The sequence below is a fragment of the Varroa jacobsoni genome, unplaced genomic scaffold, assembly GCF_002532875.2.
Source record: "Varroa jacobsoni isolate VJ856 unplaced genomic scaffold, vjacob_1.0 scaffold_1107, whole genome shotgun sequence".
In the NCBI taxonomy this organism is placed as follows: domain Eukaryota; kingdom Metazoa; phylum Arthropoda; class Arachnida; order Mesostigmata; family Varroidae; genus Varroa; species Varroa jacobsoni.
Window position 1 is genome coordinate 216,470 of NW_019214009.1, and position 18,797 is coordinate 235,266.

An 18,797-nucleotide genomic window follows, 5' to 3' on the forward strand; every position below is an offset into this window, starting at 1 on the left:
ATTGGTATATGAATTGATGGAATACTTTTGCTGTCTATGCCAATTCTTTAATCATATATATGCGAATGTGAGTCTTTATGTGTGTGTTATACTTATGATAACTGATCCAGGTATATGCATGCTAATTACTAAATTTATTGCAGTTTCTAGCAGGCCACATGTTAATTAGCTGAACGGGAATAAGGAGAGAAGAAATACTGCCGAGAGTGTAGTCTCGTGACTCAGCCGTTGTCCTTTAGTGTGAAGTAGTTCTTATGTTATTTTTATTAAGTGATATATAGTATACAAGCCTATAGCAACCACGGGTAAACGCTGATTTAAGTGACACCCTCTAATAGCACAGATATCCTTTGGATGACAGAATGATTGTCTCACAGTACGCTAGTCCATATCGATATTTGATAGTTTTGATTCCATTTGCCGTTTAGTAATATGCACTACTTCAGGAATAAAAGGGCCATACGTCCGTCAATAACGCCTGGATACGAATACATTTTTTAAACAGGTTCAAGCGTTACGACCTCATCGACTGGGCCTGTACCCAACGGAGTTAGGACCGGTATTCGAGCCTAGTAGTTCATCTGAGGAGCTCACGCCCGTGCTGCCATCGTTATCAATGGAAACATTTATGGCATTCGAGCCCATTTCTAGCTCCCCTATTGAAGCCGTCTCGATAACAACGATCAATCCTGAGGACGTTCGCCTTACGCGAACAGTAAGCACGCCACTTCCAGTCACTCAGGTACCCGTCGCTCCATCGAAAACTTCTAACGGAGTGCAAAAGACGGTAACGCTATTTGGCTTTGTTGACTTCACTACGTCACTCTCTGGCACGAAGATCATTTTCAAGCCTACAGCTACACGGCGTGCCGAAAGTCCACAGGAAATGATGGCCCCACCTGCTCCTGCATCCCAGCAAGACTTCGGACACCTGTTCAAGAGCTCATCGCTTGAATCGTTGCGGCCTACTAAACCTCTGAAACAGGAAACAACATCTGAAAAAAAATTCACCATAATTTCACCAAAGAGCATCCCGTCGGTACATCCATCGGCGACAAAAACCGACCGGTACAAGACTGGTCTTGTGAAATCCAAGTCTGGAACAACAGTCATTGATGGCGTCACGACTGAATTCACTACCCTTGTATATGGAACCTTTATACAGGGAAGCTACGCTCACGTGATTCGGAGTACGTCCTCGATTTATGTAACACCTACGAGCATTCCAGATGCATCCACCGTGACGATGATTGGATCCGAAACCTCTATAGCTTCGCTTGGCCGTCCACTGCTCGTTTCTGATGCGCACAACGAAAGCAACCTCATGAACTCGGCTAGCGTTGTAATCACTGACGCAAGCCTGAGTCAGGCGGTACCATCTGCTGTCATTATTACGGAAGGCTTCATTTTGCCGCCCGGAGCTGCTCCACCAGCTTCAAACTCGGTCGCCTCCGAAATTTCGCCCACTTCGACCTTAGTGACCGAGCCAGCATTTATTACCAGTGATTTTATCTTACCAATCGATAAATTAATTATGGACAAACTTCCGACAGAAGATGTGGTTACCTCGTCCAGCACCCTCATCGCAAAAGAAAGCGCAGAGAAAGACGATGCGTCCCGTGTTTTGTCATCAAGCCCCATCCTGAGTGCCGCCCATTTATCGATGTTATCGAAAATTCCGGCCTTCGAAGAGCCCTCACAATCAATGACGATCGAGTACGTGGCGCCAAAACGTGCTTCTGAGAGTGCGATCGCTCCTGACGTCGAGCCAACCTCAACTACAATGTTCACGACGTATACCCACTTCACCACGATGTACAACAACGGAGTCGCGAGTATTCTCAGCAATCACGAAATCCTATCCAACGTCCACACAATGATGCCGCGTCCGAGTACTTCAGAAGACATTTCTGCCCAAGAGCAAGTACCCAGTAGCAGTATAGGAGCAAGTGAAAATCTACGTCACATGATCCTAATTGTATCACCCAGCAGCTCTCTAAAAGAAGTCGCCACCGCTGACGAAAACACGAGGAGCGAGACTCCGTTGCTGCCGACCGTTGCACTCAACTCGACTTTCCTTCTGAGCACCAGTTCTGCTCCAGACTCGTCAAAATCGCCACAGGATGCTACGAAGATCGAAACACCCACAGCAGAGACGCTAACGCCTAGCGTCGATTTCAGCAGCTCCTACGATTATACCACGTACACGTATTACACCACCTTTATCCGTAAGGGTACGACATCGATTACTAGCCGAACTTCGGTAAGTGAACTTTGCAGGTTGGCTCAACTTGCTTTTAAGTTGCTTTTTTTTTCGTTCATTCGTTAATTAGTCCACTCGTGCGTAGTTCCAGTTGCAAACAACAGGACGCCTACAAAACCGATGATAATTTACTGCTATAATGTCTGAACAGACACGCGCATAAGAAGTTATATAGCAGCAGCAGCAGCAAGGAACAGCGGTTTGTCAGGTAGAGAGCAACGCAGAGCTGACGTCAAGCGGAGCCTAACTAAGCAGTCATGCGTATCCGGCGACCTAGTCGATTTTTTCGGCTGATGCCGCTATCACTGTCGCCCCATTGGTCACAAACTTAGCCAGATATTGTCGTCGAATTGACTTTTGTCGTCATACTGACCATTTGCTTTCTGAGCTGGCCTGACAACAGGCTATTTCTTCGATTGACTGAAATGAAGCTGAGCTAAATTGTCAGAGTTAACGGTACGGCGATCCATTAGCTGCGTAGCTCACTACCTTCCTTTTTCGTATCTATTTCACCTGTCTGTCTGTCTGTTTTTTCTTTTCTCGATAAATGGCAATAAAGACGTCATCGCCATTTAATTCAATATTCAAACTCTTCAATGTTTCTTGCCGCCCAAAACGGTAACAATGTCTGGCATCAGCGTCTGCTTCGCTGCTACTGGTATATTGCAGATGGCCGACAGCTGTCTGTTGAGTTTGACAGGACTGGGTGAGATCTTCAGTGTTTGTCGGAATCCCCGTTTCCAGACTCATTCCGAGTACGAGCTCATTCATGGACTGAAACACATCCGTCTAGTTCAACTGGCTAGTGTGGCAGGGGTGCGGGGTCAACTGCACGAGTTCAGATTTATGTCTGCATTGTTACTGCTATGCTTGTATCTGATGTATGTGTCTACATGTATTACTCTGCATCCATCTGCGAGTTTCTGTCTAGGCATCTATTGTTGTGCTTAATGTTAGCTCCATTGTTTATCCTTAGCTATGCTCTCTCTATTAGAATTAATAATATTATCACGAAAGTGGCGCTGGCTTATGAGGTGTATCATAACGCAGCACTGCTCTCTTCGATAAGATCAACTAGATCCATTAATACTTGGCATGCAGCGGTATATTTATCGTGTCTTATCGCGGCGTATCCTACTTGTTTGACGCGGGCCTACACGCAGGTAGAAGAAGAAGAAGCCTGTGCCCGACTTCGGCCGACGCCATTTATGCCACCATTCAGAGTTCTACAGAGGCGATCTATCTATTATTACTATTAATGGTAATCGTAAAAATGTTATTAATAGAGATTTTATAAACTATCATAAATCGATCAGAACAGCAACACTGCCAGATGTCTGTATATCTATGATGCCAGCCTCTACTAGAGGCGTGTATCCACAGGCTTGGTACACGTTGAGGGGCCTACATCTGTAAAGCTTTACTCAAAGCTATATAGGAGAGCGCGGCAGCTACATTCAATCTGTTCCTTTAGCTTGCATGCTCCAGGAACGTGGCACGTTTTCTTGGTCCACAAATAATAGTCCTCATTAACACCCCCATCTATCAGAAAGGCAAACGGCGTCTGCCGGCTGTTGGCATAACGACTGTCCGTTGTCGCCTAACTCCTCCATCTTGTTGTGCCCAGCTTACCCTACCACACGTAGTTACATTCGTTCCTACCGCAGCCTTAACGTAATCACATCTAGTAATGCATTCGCATATGGTAGTTGTAATAAAGCTGCAGCATTGGGCAAATGTCAGACTGTCGTCGCTGCCGCTCGGGAGTCGTTGCCGAAACGAAGAAGGGGTGGCCATGACTCGTTAACCCCCAAGCAAGCCCAATGGGGCAGTAATACCGCTAGTGGTGAGCAGTCCATCTTTCTGCTTTTTTTGTTGCTGGCCCTCAAAAATTAATACAATTCTCGCAGAAGGATTAAAACAAATTAGTGTGGGTAATTGCCGGCCATCTGTACCACAATACCAGGCACAAGGTAGCAAGAAGTGTTCATCATAATACCTGCTGATACTGCTAGACTCACTAAACTATGACAGATCGATCTATAACAGTTATCGTCATAACATGACGATAAGTTGATTAATATATCTGTGTTGGAACGTCACCCAGTGCCTGATTGCCTTACTCACGTAAACCTGTCTGGTAAAGGTGTCACCGATTAAATCAAGGGTCAGTCGATAAAGACGTGTTGTACGTAAACTGAAGATTAATAACAGGCCGTCCACTCCAGGAGTAATTAAATCTCAACCAACTTCACTAATATTAGACCTTCGACTGGCCACTTGGTAAAATGCTTGCGTAAAGCCAAGCAACAACAACAACAACAATCGTAACGTGTTGGACCAGCTGCGTAACCTGAATAACTTAACGTATCCCATTGCATTGGAATGGGTATATATGCTAATTTTATGCCCTGTACGAATGTGTATGTGCTGTCATATGTTCGTGATGTTATTTGCATCTCTTTCATACGCTGACTTACTACTCGCCTAATTCAGTTACTGCCCCATTCCCTACTCCTCCGCCCTCCACTTACCTCCAATCAACCAATCCATTTTTATTGCACTGTATATTTAAATAATATTCAGCTTTGGGACCAACTCGGGATCAAAACCCAAAGTTCTGCAGACCTAACCTGTTTGGTTCAGAGCGCAAACCTTTAAAAATGTAAGAGTCCAAGCTTCAACGCGCTCGTTGGCGTTATCTCGTTGTCCAACCAGGTGGTGAGCAATCTTTATGCGGTAACGGCGCCCGCCTCTATAGAGCCGACGTCCAGTGTCCAGATAACGGAAGCCGTCACCTCGACATACTTCACTACGTACACATACTATACAACATTCTTCAGGCGTGGCTTGTCCCGTATCAGGAGTCGCGAGAAGGTGGAAACCAACCTGGTCACGATCTTCCCGGCCAGCACAATCACGGCTACCACTGAGGTAAAAATGGTCATGGAACACCTATTGCCATCAGCAGCGATCACATTCACAATATCACAGAAACAGTAGTTTACAGCACGCTTTCCGTGCCCGTCTCATTGGAGTACATGTCTAGTAGAAGCACGGAGAGCGGGCTTTGCGCACTCCTTATCTGCTAGCTTGTGGTATCTATCACAACTAGTCGATAGAAAATGCTTAGATTCCATGAGACGGTGCCCAGATTATTTACCATCATTCTATAATATATCTGTTCGGCACTTTCGGCAGTCTGCGTGGGAAAAATGAGTGGCAAATACTGATATAGGGATGAAAACATGACTTCAGAAACTTTACATACGAAACTGATTTCATACTAATATCCGATCCTGTTACTGTAATATCACAGGACGTAAAATAGCGCTTGGGAATATACGGGATTTGGGAAGGTATCTGATGCTAAGGAATCAGAAAAATGAATTTAATTGTAACTAGTAGTAATAGTAAGTTTAAAAGCTCATACCGGAATACGCTAGACCTTTTGTATAGTTACTGCGGGTACACATATGAGACATTACGACGTCTTTGCGTTCAAATATCTTCGATATACGAATTACCTAATCCACGAGTAACAATAAACACCAAACGGTTATACTTATTGGCTACCCCAAAAAGCCCTTTAAATTTACTACCGTTATGTCAAAAGAACATATTGAAACCTAGCTGTAACAGAGCTGATCCTCTATTACTGTATAGCATATATGACTGTCGCAAATACTAATAGCGATTATAATCTTAACAAAAAAACGTAGTAAGCTTTATCTAGTTTGTCAGACTAACATATTACCCGGCCATGTGGTGGCGCAGTGTATTATAAAAACATTAGCAACTCCAGCAACTTCAGTCCGGTAACAGCGGTTTGTCGAAGAAGCACGAAACAATCTCCTACTACAAGTATAACTACCGCTGTTGCATCAATACTGTCTACCTCGTCGTCGTCTCTGGTCCCGGTTTCCCCCTGGAACCTTTCCTTCATCATTTCCTTCACGGAACAAGCGAAATTTTTGCTACCGCATTAAACTGCGACATCAATGTTAGTCGGGGTAGCAGCATTAACAGCAGTGTTGACGCTGGACGGTGGTCGTTTAGCCTGGACGGCGTCAACCAGGGCTTCGCCGTTATTCTTCGACATCGTTTTGGAACGCTCGCTGGATCAGCAGAGCATTGCGTTGGGCCTATTGGTCGGCGGTCCGATCGAGCCGATCCCTTCTCATTGAGACTCGCCAGCTAGACCAATTTATGTATCGGTCAGTCGCCAATCACTGCTATCGTTGCTCTTGCAGTTCAAGTTACTGATGAAGCTGTTGTTTGGGTGAAGCCTACTGATTAGCTGACTGGCCATTTTTGTTTGCGTCTTCATCCGTCGCTAAGTTCGTCCATGTCTATAGCGATTGATTCGACACCGGAGCAGCGACGTCAATATCGGAGCCGCTCGCATCGCTTATGGACGTTGCGCGCGTCGCTTGCAGATACCGCCAGAGATGGTCAAGGTCATAGCAGCCAAGTGAATACTAACGGCGCGAAGAATTTACGTTGTCAGCGACAACTTTCCTGCTGATGACAACGTTCGACGGAACGGAACTGCAGGGCAGCGACGATGATGTAGAAGATTAACCGCAGGGAAATAACGATATAGCAGGACGGCGTACTTAAGGCAAAGCCAACGGTTTGCGTCACGCGACTAAGACCGTCACAGCGCATAAAGCATTTATCTATTATGGGAGTGAGTCTGTCGCTGTAAACGCCGAAAGTCTCAGAAAACGACCAGAGATTAGTAGGAAGTAAGCGGTACATCGCTCGTTTTTTAGAACAGTCTGTTTAAAGGATAGTTTAAATGGTAAAGGTCGGCATAGCGCGATACAAATACTCATGTTCTGTCTGCGGGTGCCTGTTATTGCTCATTCGTCTTACCTTTGCTTGCTTTGCCCTCAATCGTATTGCTGCCAATGGATGAGTTCTTCAAATGTCTATGATAGAAATATACATGTCGATATACGGGTGCGCACCCCCATCGACTGGACTGAGTGTGTAGCATACCTGCGGCATAGTCTTATACCCTGCCAACTTTAATTATTGGCATCGCACAACATCAATCAGCGGACTCAGCCAGAATCAAGGCACCGGGTCGTAAGCGCGCCGCTTCGCCGAAAACCGATCACGAAATTTCTACGACGCCAGACTTTGGACAATAGATTAGGGATGTGCTTGTCATCAGTGTGCCTCGCAAAAAAAAGAAACCTTAATAGCTCCAGCAAACGCCTACATTTATAGCAGCCCCTAAGCGCATTGAGCAATGCTGACAAAATCGTTTGCCCCACGAATTAAGCAAACAACACCGAAAATTATACACCTACATACAAACATACACAACACTTCACTAGCCGTTACAAAAGGTAATTAATTATTTGTAGACATAATATAGCGTAAAAACAAATTGCTATATACAATAGATTATTTGTGAAGCTATCATAGATAAAATATTTTTTTTCTTTTCTTTCGTCCCTTAGATTATTATAAGCACTTGTAGAACAACTGCGTTGTTCGTTGTTGAACGCTTGGTGTGCTATTTCTTCTGGTCGATGTCCTTAGCTGCAACTATAATTTCAGGCCCAACAATGATTGCGCCTTTATTGAATTCCATATTAACTGATCGGCGGTAGAAAATCGGTACGTGAACGATGTGTGTGTGTTTCAGAGCTGTAAAAACTAGTTAACTTTTTCTGGGTTATATTTCTAAGAGTTATTAGCAGTAGATGCAGTCCCAGTTGTGGCCTGGTGGGCAGTCACTTTTCGCTTGACAAGACCAGCCAGCGCACTGCGCGAACAACGTTGGACGTCGCTGAATCGTATTGTGATCAAGGCCACACAACTCTGTTTTGTAACGCACCCTTCTTGCTGTTCTATTGTTCATAAATACGATTGAAACTATTATAATCGTATTGGTACTTCTTAGTTTCTCTACGCGCCGGATCTCCACCTTTCTCGCTAATTGATCAGGAGCAGAATCATGGCGCTACGAACTTCCACAGCGGATTTACTATCCACCGTAATACCGAACCCTTCAACAGAGAACAGGGCCTGTGTCAACGGCACAAACGCACACACCAATGTCTGCGACCTTTCTAAACAAGCGAGAAGCGAACGATCGCCACGTGCCGGTCAGAATTTTACGCTGGGTCGGGGCGTTGCAACAGACATTCGCGCGCCTAACGATGGTGTGCTTTGCTGACGCTGTAGTTGTTTCGAACGTTGGCAAATATCGGCGTATTCTACCGAAACCTGCGAAAATCGCATGCCGATGCGTCGTACCTCGGCCTACCATTCAACGGAAAAACCCGGTCCATTTAGTAGCTTCGAGCAGGCTATAATAGGAGATGCGTTTGTTGAGTGTCCTGCTGCTTAGAGAACTTGAGCAGGCGGCCCCGAAAGATTAAAAAAAATAACATTGCCCCTATTTAGCATGCAGTTATTATAGCTGTTATTATTTTCGTTACTGTTGTTGTTGTTGTTGTTGTTGTTGCTGCTGTTGTTGTTGTAAAGTAAGATACAAAAGTACCAAATTCACATGATTTATCTGCGATACGATGGACCGAATCGAAGTGACTAGCCGTTCTGCCATTAAACGAATAGCAAAGATTCACAAATATGCGGAAATACACATACGCACGATAACGGTCACATATAAATTCATAAATTTAGCTTAAGACGACTGCCGGTGACCTCCGTCAGCGGGTGCGTCGTTCGTGTGTGTGAGTGTTTCTGTATGTGGCCAGTTTTAACGTAAACGCGGTTCTGTCGTTTGCGCGCACACAGCGGTTCAACAAATTCACAGTGATTTCAATGTATCCGATGAGTGTCCAGTGACGACCATTTGTTGGAATGATGGGACGCTTGCTACTGAATCCGTTCAGGATTTTGCCGCTCGGTAGTTTCTTTTATCGTTTAGCATTTGTTGCTTGTTAGCAATGGATATTGAAATTTTACAAATGCGCACGCGGCGGGCCAGGGACTAGGCTTCGACATTGGATGCTACGAGGATGAGAGAGAGAGAGAGAGAGAGAGAGAGAGATGTAAATACACAAAGGTATGAGAAAAGCTCCGTCCCTTTACGAACTATAGGCGCACGCTATAATATGAACCAATAGCAAGAACAGTGTGACCTTTATTTTGTTGTTGGCGGCAATTTTCGAAAATATTCACATGCGCAAACGGCGCACGTTGTCGTTTTTTTCTCGTCTCATTAAATTCTGAAGCGTTTTGAACAGTCAGTACACCTGTAGATATATAGCTCATTCATCTATCAACAACACGAAACAGTGGAGATTAGATTTGTTACGCCAGGAAGATAACAGACTTTTCAAACAGAAGAAAATTATCTAACAATTGCGTTCTATATGTTGCTATAACTGCTTGTCCCGCTGCTGTCTTTAGGTGCTGACTCCAATAACGATTTATAAGGACCGGTCACCCGTTGTCAGTTTCGCTAAAGTGCCTAAGGTAAGGTGTCATCAGGCGATAATAAATACCTTCGGTAGGTGATAACGTGTGGCGGCCGAAAAAGCTGTCACGTCCCATATGATTGTATATAGAGAAAAATACGGAGAAACTGATTGTTCATCTAAAACGTAAAAGTTACCTATAGAACTGTAGTAACAATAGTCAATCAAGGTGCTTGACAAATAACGGTGTAACAGAGAACTTTAATGATCTAATCTGATCCGTCTAAAGCTGAAATAGAAAGTATATTCGTTGCCCACGTGACCTGAGGACGAAAATAGCTTACTAGCCAAAAGAACACCCAGTTAGCCTTCAATTGAACCAGCAATAAATTTACCTTTTAAATGCGCGATTCTGAAGATGCATACGAGAACCGCAATCCAAATATCTCCAAAAAGAATAGGGCCATCCAAATCCAAAAGGAATATGACCAATATAATTAGCTGTACAGAGGTTTTGTTGCGGGTAATAACTCGCACTGAATCTCGAGGAGAACGATTTCGAAATCAGTCATTAGGGCAAAGCATGCGTTGACCTCAGCTGCATCTATGTGTATGTGTCCGTCCGGAGTACATGACCAGATGCGCGTGTTTCTTATATGTCCTGTCAGACGTCTAATCAGCTGTCCCATATACGACCCACTGCTTTCCACACACACACATCATCTACTAATCAGTGCAAAAGTCATACGTCAATGTTTGCAGCATGCTCAGAACGTCGCCGTCATCTAATCGAAGGGGAGGTCAGAGTTGTCAACTTTGGTGTCTCTTTTGTTTCCCCCTATCCATTCCTCTTGACTTTAGTGTACGTCTTCCGCGACACGTAAAGGCAAATCTTGCATTATAATTGAGTGGTGCCACCCCGCCAAAAGAGAAGTGATGAACTCCTTTTGTCCACGGTAATTTTACAATATTTATACGGATACAGCTCGTTGATCCCACGTCAATGGCATAAGCAATGAGACGACGAACCAGCAGATCGTCAACGCAATCAACTCTGAGCTCCAGAACAACAGTAACACAGAATTGAAATCAGAAGAATACTTGTACTCTAACATCTATGTAGACGGTGCTCAAAGTGATCTGCTATGTTCCTGTCACCACGGATGCCCCGTTCGCGTCCTGCCTCTGTCCCGTGAGCGCCCACGAATGACCGCGTGTCGTCATCTTTCACGCGGACACTCCGACTGACAACGTCCCAGCCTGACAGTGATATCACACGATGACACCATGCTAAATCGCTCCATCAACTGCAAGTCACCGCCAGAACCTCTTGATAATCACATCAATAATGTTTGGCGGCCGGTGATGCTTTGGTCCTAAGTAGTCGCTTAGCTTCCCTGGGCTAGCAAATCTTAACCAATTCACCCGGCAAGAGTCTGCCACTCGGTCGATCACTGGACACTTCATCCACATATAGTCGTTTATCGGCCACCATAGCAATAACGTGTCTAGCATCACCTACTCCCGCTGTCCGACCGTGTAACGAGCAAGCTGTTTATCTGCCGCCTTTTCGACGCTCGATCTTTGACGAAAGGAAATACAGACTAAGTATGGCATGTTATATTGAAAAAGATGTTCTGCATTGCCGAAAATCCCGGCGATCGGATGGCCGGGGCCTAGCCAGGCAGCAATTCACTTATCTATCGCTGTGCAAAGAAAGACGGAGCCTTCAGAGGCCAAGCAGGAATAATGCCACTAGCAAAGTCGATATGGCTGACCCGAATGCAGTTGCCCCCTTTGCTTCTATTGACGTTGACAAGTCCTGCGTCGCCAGTGAAACGCGCAGCCATCTATTGATGGCTGTGGCCGCGCTCTCTCCACGTAGTAATAGCGAATTCGAACCGTCATCCCACTAGCCGTAAATTGCTTGAGCTCGTCGAGTAGCTACCAAACGAAAGATGTCATCTAACTTTGACGACGATCGTATGGCCAGCGCTGGTGCTGCTGCTATTGCTGGCGCTGGTGGCAATGGAACATTCACCGCATTACGTCGAACATCGTTTATTCCACCGCCGCAGCTCGGATCAACTTCAACAGCAAATCAACTGCTTTTAGCCGTTCCTCACAACTGCCCCCTGCGTCTACATATAGCGGCAATGATGTACGTTTTATAGTCGAATATAGATTGTTATCAGAAAAGTGAGCGAGCGACACTGGCTTATGCCGACAATCAGTCCAATTCAGTTGGCTATCAATACTATAATGTTCATTTTCTTGACTATTCTCCCGAAACTTTGCCTTATCTCCATGTTCGCTTTGGCTAGATACGATGTGATGTTTTGGCGACATTCGTTTCGCAGGCTGGATTTAATGTTAACGGTCGTCGCCGCCGCCGCCGCCGCCGCCGCCACGTTCAATACTGACTCAAACGCTATATGCTATGCATCTGTTAAATTGCTATTACTAATAATGACAACGATAAAAATCTCAGTTGTGCTGTACTGTACAGCAAAGCTTCAAGGGGAAATTTCACCACAATGGAAAATGGGGCTTCAACTGACTTTCTGGGCACTTCTAGTAGACTTCAAGCCTTTCAGTGAGTTCATTAGCTCGAGCAGTCAAGAGGTGGGGGCAATCTATGAGATAGAGCCAAACTATTGCCATTTCAAGTCGCTAGTCGACGCGCGAGCGTTGATGAGCGACGAAAATGACCTATGCCTATTAGTATAACCGCAAAGATAAAGAGGTACACGTATCGTCCGATGGGCCGTGAGGTGCGAGGTACACGATCTTGTAGGCTTTCCTTGAAGCCTAATGAAATAATGCTAAGCAAAGCTTGTCAAGAAGCATTATTCTTGATCTTTAACATCTGTACAACAAGTGTTCCTTGGATATACACTGTATAGTAATAACGTATTTGCGTGCAAATAAACGAATAAAGAAACGATATTCTAAATATATAGCACATTCTAATAGGTTATGAGACCAAAAGTTTAACTTGTAAGAATTGGCCCCCCCACCTAAACTTCCAAGAGCACAGATAAGACGCTGGCCGTGTGGAAATATGAAAAAATTACGCATGATGTTCTATGGAACAATTGAGCAATGGCTGACATTTGTTTATCACGTTGTAGGTGTATCTGAGTACCGCCGATGAGAGCACAGAAACCAATCGCGTCGAGCCCTCCGCAATTAAGGGTAAGTTGCTTTACCATTTTTTGCTTTTACCAATGAGGACAGTCGTGCGTGTTACAGCATTTTGCATACTTGATTTCCGTCAATGAGTCTCATCGTAAGTATGTACTACAGCCACATGAGACTTTAGTAGTAGAATTCGTACCGACCTCTGTCCCTTTGCTACTTCAGTACAGGTTCGTGTATGCCTAAGATGAATCAAACGTTATAGCCAGTGTACATCATCTCCGAAATGCGTCTAACGTTACAGCTATAATAAAGTCAATTAACCATATTAGTAAACATTTTTGCCTTACGAAGCGGCGCCTCGCCCACCGGCATTACTCAACACTAGTGAACTCCAGAAAAAGTTCTGAAGCTTGTTCCTGATTCAGTGCCACAACTGGTATACAGTTTTCCCGTTTTTATTTAAAATCGTTCGTTTATAATGCTTTTAATCTGTAGTGAGTAATAACTAGAACTTTGTCGCATTTCAAAGTTCTTCCGCTGTTTTCAACTAACAGAAGAAACAACTATTTCTGTTATACAATCCAACAAAAAAGAACCGCTCGTTCTATAATGATATTTGATTTTGTAAACAGCCCTATGTTTCTATGCATTAACGCTTGCGGCGATGAAAAGGACAACTTGGAAGAAACTATCGATCGGCTGGAATCACATTTGCCGCCGTAGTGTCTTATTAGCTATACCTGCTCAATCTTTTTTCCTCTCCCTTTTCTCCCAATTGGCCGCACGGTTACCGAACAGAGGTTCCCTTGCGCCGTTGATAGCGACGCTCAACGAGACCCAGCAATAGAAAATGTTGTCGGTGTATGTTTCGACGAATCTAACGACTGGACGGAAAAAAATCGCATCGCACGTAGCGTGAAGCTTCTATGAATACTTTGCGATCATTTCAAAATACACCGCCCCTAGTCTGTACAGGGCTGCCATTGAATTCTAATTTGTCTTGTGCGGGCGCTGAGGCGGCGTGGCAAAATCAGGTGCACATTAACGACTGTTTCTGTGGCCAACTGATCGTGTCTACACTCTCAAAATTGTCGGAATCGCCGATGGGCCCGGCAAAATTGTTGAGCTTCGTCCAAACCCATTTTAATTTGCCAGCCCCGTTCCTTTTCTGCCCGTATCACCTTTGTTACAGCTGTCACTGCTATCCTTGTAAGAGGCAGTTTCAACTGTATTGGCAACTGACCGTCGTTATCTTTCACGAATCAGACAAAAAAGCAGACGTAGGCCAGTCATTCGTCATGTCAGTATAAGTACGCCCGGATTTTCTGAGCAATGGATACCGTCGCTGCGACGCGCGCGCGCATATACCTGGAATCGGATAGTGAAACATATGGGGGGAACGCAGGCAAGAGACAGAAAGAAAGTGCAAGGGAGAAAAAGGTCGCATCTTCTTTAGTTGCCGGACAGAAGAAACGTTTTCCAGCCGATGATCCGCAGGCTGGTGTACCAAGAGGAGAGCGCGACTTTAAATAATTTCGGGACAAACAAAATATCGATTCGTCTATCAAAAAATAGTTTTTATCCCACAGGTGGGTGCGGATATGCAAGTACTTTGGTAAGCTTTGATCTAATATAGATCTCCTAGTTGAGCACACGGATATGTTGCCTTCGCAGATCGATTTTATATAAAGAACAATACGAAGAATTACCGTCACTGATGACGATTGCCCATTCGATTAGAATATTCTTCATCTTGGAGTTTAACGCAGTGTAACATTTGGTACCCATTATGAGGATGTCAAGAGAAAAGAAATCGGGATACAGGCATGAATCTTTGCGGAAAGAGTTCACGATATATAATTTATGACACAATATACATACCAATATAGTTGTATATTGTATGGTGTTGTTTACGTGCGGTACGATATAGATGATGATTACGTGCATGGGCGCGATTTGATGCAGAGGCCTAGCCGTCAGCACGAACGTGCTTCTCGGTAATTATATATATATATATATATATATATATATTATGTTAATAGAGACTGGATAACATTATATGGCCATAATGCAGATATCACTATCTGTGTTGTTTTACTAAGGTTCAATAGAATACAAACGTGTGTATGTATATAATCGTTTGAATTTAATGGCCAAAACATTTTGCGTCTCTGAAAACCTTTTTTAAGTGTGTGTATATATATATATATATATATATATATACATATATATATATATATATATATAGTGAAAGTAAAATATATTTGATTCAGTTATGCAATTTTTACTCACGGTCCTATTTAGGCATTATGTTGATTACCCAACAAACAGATTCGGCCACACAATGCCGGTCGTTTTCTAATTGAAATGTCGCCTAACAGTTTTCCTCTGCTGTTTTTTTTTTCTTTTTTGTTTATGCTATAGCTTGAGATGTAGTATAAAGGAAATTTTCGCATCGTTATATTCTAGTTATTCATAGACTGTTTATCTACTGTCGCTATAGGCGATTTCGGATTTATCAGTTGAATTGGCTTTTGTTGAGCGCTTTATCTAACGTATTAAACATATCATGACCTCGCCGATTACGCGAACCGATACGTTTATATCGTAATTACGTCTCGCGTTTATGCCGATAGGTATATTAATTTTGTATCAAAAAATGCTGACTACGTGTGGCTACCAATACAATAAGTACCTACGAAACTGATATTGTTGGCCCCGGTCTAACGGGAACACATTCCGGCACACAAACGGCTTGCAGTTACGACGACCTTTACGTTCTTTTCAACAACAACGGATCCGCTCGGCCGAGAGCTCATCTCGACTTCGTACTCGACGCAAGAAGGGACTTTGAAGGTTGACGATACACAGGTACGTGGGACACGACGTCTACCTAACAGATAGCATATGAAAGATCCGGTTGTTTATGACCAATGGCCTATAATCCCATCTCAATGACTAGAATTCTCTATTATATATCTGGTATATTGATATACAATGGTCTTATATAGCATCAGTAAACATATATGCATATCTTATATTGTAAAAACATTCAAAACCTAGTTAGAGAGCATTTCTACATAATGTAGTAATATTTTCTCTAAACAACACGGTCGGATTTACTTTGCCCAGTTTGATTGAGCTGGCCGACCCCTTTTGAATAGATATATTACCTGATCAGTGGACATAGACTGCCAGCTCATGTTCATGACGGATTCTACTGTTATTTAGTGAAAGTATATGCAGAATAAACTGTACCTCGTGTACACTGTTTCATCTTACGGTAATCACTCGATAATAAACGATCAAAAATAAAGGGTACTAACTAAACTAGGTAACTATTAAATTTCCGCTATAGCCTTGAACATTATGAGAATTTCGAATATATATCTTTACTGTTATCCAGTTCATTAGTAGTTAGTATATAAAACTGTGAAAAAACCAGTATAAGAATGAGAACAGGCACGAAAAATCGGAAATTGACGGGCGCAACGGATCGAGGTTAGCAATTGAGTTTGGTTCACATACAAATACACACATAAAACCCTATCTTTAAAAGGACATTTACAAATCAAGGCATCGGCCGCGATTGAGCATTCGCCGATAATGTACGTACTTTCTATTGTTCTATATTGATTAACTATCACTGCGTCTTCTTTGTGCTGTTTCAGATTATGCCGACAAAGCATCTTCGGACAGACTTCACGACCTTCACGTATTTCAGCACAACGACTCACGGGCTAGGAGACACCGAAATCAATAGTCGAACTGAGGTGCGTCGATTAATCTAAACAAAAAAAAAAATAAATAAAAACAATCCTTAGCGAATGTGGCAGATAAAGGTTGAACCTTTTGGTAATGGGTACGCCTGTGTGCGCGTTATCTACGTCACTTTGCTAGATACTAGTGTCGGCTCGGCTTTTTTTGATGCTTACATATAAAACTTTAACAGTTGCCCTATCGAGTGAATAATTTAGCTGACTCGTGTCCAATCAGACTCTATTTTAAATATCACTGTTAACTATTGCAAAAAATCAAATTTTCGGTATCTGACAAAAACCACCTCCGATTATATTTGACATCGTGAGGTACAGCTTGCGGAAATCAATTAGTTTTGTATTTGCCCGATGAGTTAATGATCAATGAACCTCTCACTCCGACTCAATAACAGGTGATAACTCGTTATGTGCCTACGGAGAACGTGTCTGCGCGCAAGAAGCGCGACATCCAGCAAAAGCTCGAAACGACTTTGACAGATCTCGTCACGACGTTCAATCAGGGACGACTAGTAATTTCCACTAGACGACAAACGCTCACCCGCGGTAATGTCGGCACTTCAAATGGTTTTTTTGCTATCAGTGTCTCGGTATAACGCACGCGTGTCGACTGGTAAAAAAAAAAAAAAAAGTAGAGGTCTTTCGCAATCGTATGTAACTTCATTCGCCAATGCCGGCTAGCGAAGTCACGCGAACATCATTTCTATTCGAAGCTGGGCGTATTTAAGGATTTGCCTTGAATAGGACGTGCATTTGACTCAGTCGGCCTGTGATTATATCGTATAACAACTATATAGACTTAGCAATATTACGTACCCAGGCTCATGTTCGAAAAATCCTATTTCACAGCCTTGCATTCTATAGCCGTCTACTAGTCAAGTCAGCCTACGCCCTTACTTGACCAAGGGCAGTATATATACATTTTATTTCTATGTATATGTAAAATTAATATTGACATATGGCAAGAAAGTCTCGATTTTTTTCGACTCAACCCTTCCACTACAGTTATACTGTGTGTGATCTTGTATCTCATATCTATGTGCTGGCATAGGTGACGTTCATCCCCTTCTGTCTGTAAATGTATTCCATACATAGGTACCCTGCATATCACTAACACAGTGGCGTTGCCGTCGGTGGCTACAGTGGCGCCGACAGCTGCGACGGAAGTCGTCGAGGATGTCCATATCCGGGGCCATGCCCCCCTCGATCCACGGCCTGTCGACCATACATACTACACGACATATACATATTATACGACGACACTTAACCACGGCCTACCCGTAACTCAAACGAGGTTCGTCTGCATTACACATCGAGTTCTCTAGCCGACAGTGATTACCCTCATCTGACTGTTGTTTCTATTAGTTGTAAAAACCTGATCTTGATGTTTCCATAATCGACGGACAAATATGGGCAAAAACTATTTGCTTAGCATAAGCAAATAGTTTTTACTAATCTTATTGAGCTTTGCTCAGGTTAGTGTTTTACCATCGTAATTTTAATAAAAAAAAAAGAATCGTTAACTTTTCAACTAAGACCACGGCCCAAACTACAACAAAAAGGTCAGTTCTGCTATAGGTGATTCTAGCAACATCGTTACGCACAAATTTGTTCGTAGTAATAAAAAAAATCTAAGTTTCTATTTTTCAGACTTTAACGAACTAAAAAAATGACAAAGAATAAGCTAACAGAAACGGGCTTTTTTTCTACCAATGTACCAACCAACTATGGTCGCGTCCCAGTTTTAAACGCTTACATAAATAGTTGCTAGATGAAGGTAACTGTGTGCTAAGCTGAATAAAATCGTCTTGGCCAACTTCACTCGTCCTCAAATCTTCGTCGACTTTTTGTTCACTTGGTTGTGTCTTTTTTCCTCATCTTGTCCTTTGAACACATGCTGGGCATCGTTTTCACGTCAAACGACGCCTGCCATCATCCGCACCGGCGTCATCACAGATATGAAACTGTGACGCAGGTTCAACGCATTAACGCGACATTAGGGCTTCCCGCTGCCTTGGATTACCGCGGCTCGGTTTTGTGTCAACATTGTGCAGTTAAAAACGATCTGCCCTGGGTCGTTGATGGTTACGAGAAGATAGCCCCGTCTACGATCTACGACCATGAGCATCGAGGTAATTGAGTCCGATGGCACAATAACCCAATACAAAAAACAAGTACATCATATACCATAGAATGCATTATGTT

The 18,797-nt window shown here is 43.4% G+C and overlaps 1 protein-coding gene across 1 annotated transcript in view; it reads left to right on the forward strand.

The window, feature by feature from the left end:
• The window catches only part of LOC111266662 (uncharacterized), a 135,428-nt gene that overhangs the window by 87,070 nt on the left and 29,561 nt on the right, over positions 1–18,797 (forward strand). Inside the window, exons 3-11 of the mRNA XM_086971000.1 lie at positions 506–2,263; positions 4,982–5,197; positions 9,665–9,730; positions 12,807–12,870; positions 15,578–15,687; positions 16,488–16,589; positions 16,988–17,182; positions 17,663–17,886; positions 18,549–18,724. Coding sequence (XP_086827126.1) covers positions 506–2,263; positions 4,982–5,197; positions 9,665–9,730; positions 12,807–12,870; positions 15,578–15,687; positions 16,488–16,589; positions 16,988–17,182; positions 17,663–17,886; positions 18,549–18,724 — 2,911 coding nt within the window. The remainder of the gene's footprint in view (positions 1–505; positions 2,264–4,981; positions 5,198–9,664; positions 9,731–12,806; positions 12,871–15,577; positions 15,688–16,487; positions 16,590–16,987; positions 17,183–17,662; positions 17,887–18,548; positions 18,725–18,797) is intronic.